Genomic DNA, 3844 nt, shown 5'->3' with positions numbered 1-3844 from the left:
GTGTGTGTGTGTGTGTGTGTGTGTGTGTGTGTGTGTGTGTGTGTGCGTACGTGTGTGTTTGTGTGTGTGCTGTCCCTTCATCTACACAGAATATTGCGTTTAATTGTGACTTAATTTTGTCCGGCCGCAAGTTTAAGAGAAGGAAAAACCAACAGCAATCTGACACTTCGAAAGTCGCTACACGGTAACCGCGCAACAGACACAGAGTGCAATGTGCGTGTGCATGTGTATGCGCGTGTGTGCGTACGTGTGTGTCTATGTGTTCTATTTTATTGTGAGTGTATGTGTTTTTTTTATATGTGGTCGGCAGTATTTCAATATTTAAAATCCTCGACCAGACAAGCATTTTTTTTTCCTAACGTTTTTCTTTTCCTTCTATGTTGTCTCATAGAATGAAATACTTTCTTGGCCGAGCTAACTGAACCAGCTGTGCCCGCGTCCGACAACTATCCATCACGTTTTATGGCTGTTTTATCCATATCCTAAAGTCAGTAGGTGCGTCTTTAGTTGGCATTAGTCCTTATTAAGGTAAAGTAAAGACAGATTTATGTGATACCTTCCAAAGAAAATCCGTACGTGTTAAACGGTATGCGTTTATTTATTTCTATTTTTTTTTTTATATGATTTATTTTTAATCTTTTATATATATTTTTTTAAATATTTTTTTCTATATATCAATTTATGGCTAATTCGGAAACCGATAATTATTTGATAGACATTCACCCTCCGACAAACGACAAATATTCTCCAAAAGCATTGATATTGAAGCTAATTCTATACGTTTGTACAGAGTTTAAAAAACACTCTTTGAGTTTATGTTTAAAAATGACAGCTTACAATTGGTTATTTTTTAACGAAGTTAGGGAGATGAACGGTATCAACATTTCCCAGTTGCACAAACTGATTCAATTTAGTAAGTTTGCGATGATATTTAAATATCTATTCCTGGTTTTAGAACAAGGGATCTCGAAGCACAAACAGCTATAAATAAGAGTATGTAAATATCGGGTTGAAAACCCTTGAAATAGGAAAAGTCGAAGACTGTCCATAGGACACAAAGCCAGATCTTGAAAGGTTGTAGATTGTCATAACGTTAACAACATACAACTCACGTTAGTAAGAATAAGGTTTCTAAAATAGACGGTGGGGAATTCGAAAGATGTCTTTTGTTCAATGGTAGAACGCCTGACGTGGCTACGTCAGATGTGGGTTCGATCCCAACGGGGAAACTAGCACCGTATCTATACAAAATGGCTTTGAAACACAAAATTTTCATGTTATTCTTTATTGTTTTATGTGCTTCAAGGTCTATTGATCCATTGACAATTAATTCACGCTCTCGAAATTTTATAAATTCTTTTAACGTCAACAATAATATATATTTGTTTTGCTTTTAATATCATTTGCGGATTTTTTTAACTCTTATTGATATTGATGATGTGAACAACATTGCTATGGCCTATCATCGTTTTGGCCTATCATCGTTTTGGCCTTCAATTAAACTTCAAGAATACCAAAGTCCATGCACAACCAACCCCGAAATACCATCTTACCAGATTTAATGTTGCAATCGATGATACACCTCTCGAAAAGTAGAACATTTTCCGTATCTAGGCAGCCTTTTATCATACAAGTGCATCTCAGAAAAAGATGTGAAACACAGGATTGAAACTGCACACGGAGCATTTCGAAAGTTAAACAAATGCGTCTTCAACAAGGATTTTAACTTAACAATGAAAGTTATGGCCCATAATGTTATAGTCATTTCAACCTTGCTATATGGCTGCGAAACATGGACTCTATACCGTCGTGTCATCCAAAAATTAGAAAGCTTTCACCAACCAAAAGCTTCGTTTAATCCTGAGCATCAAATGGGAACACTATGTAACCAAAAACTAAATCCGGGAAAGAACCAACAGCCAAAGTATCGACATTTTATTGATATTTTTCTGTGTTGTTGATTTTGGGTAATTCGCTCGTTGCTGATATCGTTGCTGTTGACAATAATTTTACGTTTTGTTCCATATGTCTTACCTAGGCTACTTACATTATCAAGAGATTGAAAATACAGTCACCAGACTACACAGCTATATAGTAAATACAGTATTCAATGCGGTACGATATGAACAACGTTTCTGGAAAACGTATTTATAATTGCTGTTATAGGTTTCGTCAATATGTCTGTGCTTTCACTTATTACCAGTAACGAATTAGTAGAAGCGCGTTGCTTAGGGGCTAGGGTAATCGGATCGCGATCGTAAGGTCGTGGGTTCCATTCTTCGCAGAGCGTTTTGTCTTTGAGCAAAATACTTTATTTCACGTTGCTTCAGTCCACTTAGCTAGCAAAAATGAGTTTTACATGTGTAATTCAACGGGCCGGCGTTGTCACATTCTGTGTCACGCTGAATCTCTCTGAGAACTACGTTAATGGTACACGTGTCTGTGGAGTGCTCAGCCACTTGCACGTTAATTTCACGAGCAGGTTGTTCCATTGATCGGATCAACTGGCACCCTCGACGTCGTAAGCGACGGAGTGCCAGTCAACTAATTAAGTGTATATCCTTGTTATAAAAGAAATACTAACATTATTGTAGTTACCTTCGTACTGAACAATCTCGACGGTGCAATCTCAAGTATCCATTTTCAATATTTCCTGAAAAATAAACATTCGCCATAATAACAGACATTCACACACAGACACTCACATGTACATACATCCATACATACATGCATACAGACATACATCAAAAAGGAACACACCGTCGCTTACGACGACGAGGGTCCCAGCTGATACGATCAACGGAACAGCTTGCTCGTGTAAATAACGTGCAAGTGGCTGAGCATTCCACAGACACATGTACCCTTAACGTAGTTCTCAGGGAGATTAAGCGTGACACAGAATGTGACAGGTACTACTCATTCTTCCCAGCTGAGTGGACTGGAGCTACGTGAAATAAAGTGTCTTGCTCAAGGACACAACGCGTCGCCGGAAATTGAACTCACCACCTGACGATAGTGAGCCGGATGCCCTAACCACTAGGCCACGCGCTTTCACACACACATACATACACACATTTGTATATATATATAATAACTACACATATAAATATCAATATAAGTATGTTTATAAGTGTGTGTATACATATATACATATATATAGATATGTATGTATGTATGTATGTATGCATGCATGTATGTATGTTATCAATCGGTTTCATTTCTGTATTTCTTGTCCATAGAGAAAGAGCCGGACTCTAACATAGATTCAAGGCTCCTTCATTGGAACTTTTATCAACATCATCTAGGTATTTGTGCATGTGTGTGTGCGTGTGCAGTATTTGGTGTTAGTGTATGTGCAGATTTGTATGTTTGTTTTATGGATGCGTTTTTATGTCTAGATGCATGCATATGTATTTATGTGCTAAATTTTTGGAAAGTTTTACATATCTTTACAGTTCCATTGATGGCTTGAATCTGTAGTCTTATAACCAGCCTTTTTCTTTTAGGTTTTGAGAACCCTAATTTTTCCAAGTTTTTTTGTTGAGGCAGTTCGTTACATATCCCAACGGGTATGAATCTGAACTTGTAGTCTGGGTGGAGTATCTGTAAATTTCTCAGTAGCTCGGCGTAGTTGTTCTCTTTTTCTCTAATCTTTAGTGGGATGTTGACATCCGCAGGACAGCTGATTTCTACTACTGTACAGAGTTTCTCTTCTCTGTCCCAGATTACTATATCCGGTCTATTATGTCTGCACTTTATTGAGGTTTTTATTGGGACATTCCACCAATATTCTTTCATATTGTGAGTGGTAATGGCCTCTACCTCATTATGGGTTTTCATCTCC

The 3844-nt window shown here is 37.6% G+C and overlaps 1 protein-coding gene across 5 annotated transcripts in view; it reads left to right on the top strand.

Moving 5' to 3' along the window:
- LOC128249669 (uncharacterized) overlaps positions 1-3844 on the top strand; it is a 73152-nt gene that overhangs the window by 38353 nt on the left and 30955 nt on the right. Inside the window, exons 2-3 of one of the 5 annotated variants that reach the window (XR_008265781.1) lie at positions 392-586; positions 2039-2115. Coding sequence is in view for 1 of the 5 variants with exons in the window: in XM_052973882.1 (XP_052829842.1) it covers positions 682-913; positions 2039-2115 (309 nt within the window). In the remaining 4 variants the exon portion in view is untranslated. Of the gene's footprint in view, positions 1-284; positions 587-666; positions 914-2038; positions 2116-3844 lie in introns of those variants that run through there. The other 4 variants (XR_008265782.1, XR_008265780.1, XM_052973882.1 and 1 more) reach the window with 4 other exon arrangements.

Source organism: Octopus bimaculoides, chromosome 17 (assembly GCF_001194135.2).
Source record: "Octopus bimaculoides isolate UCB-OBI-ISO-001 chromosome 17, ASM119413v2, whole genome shotgun sequence".
In the NCBI taxonomy this organism is placed as follows: Eukaryota; Metazoa; Mollusca; class Cephalopoda; order Octopoda; family Octopodidae; genus Octopus; species Octopus bimaculoides.
This window is presented reverse-complemented; position numbering and strand designations above follow the sequence as displayed.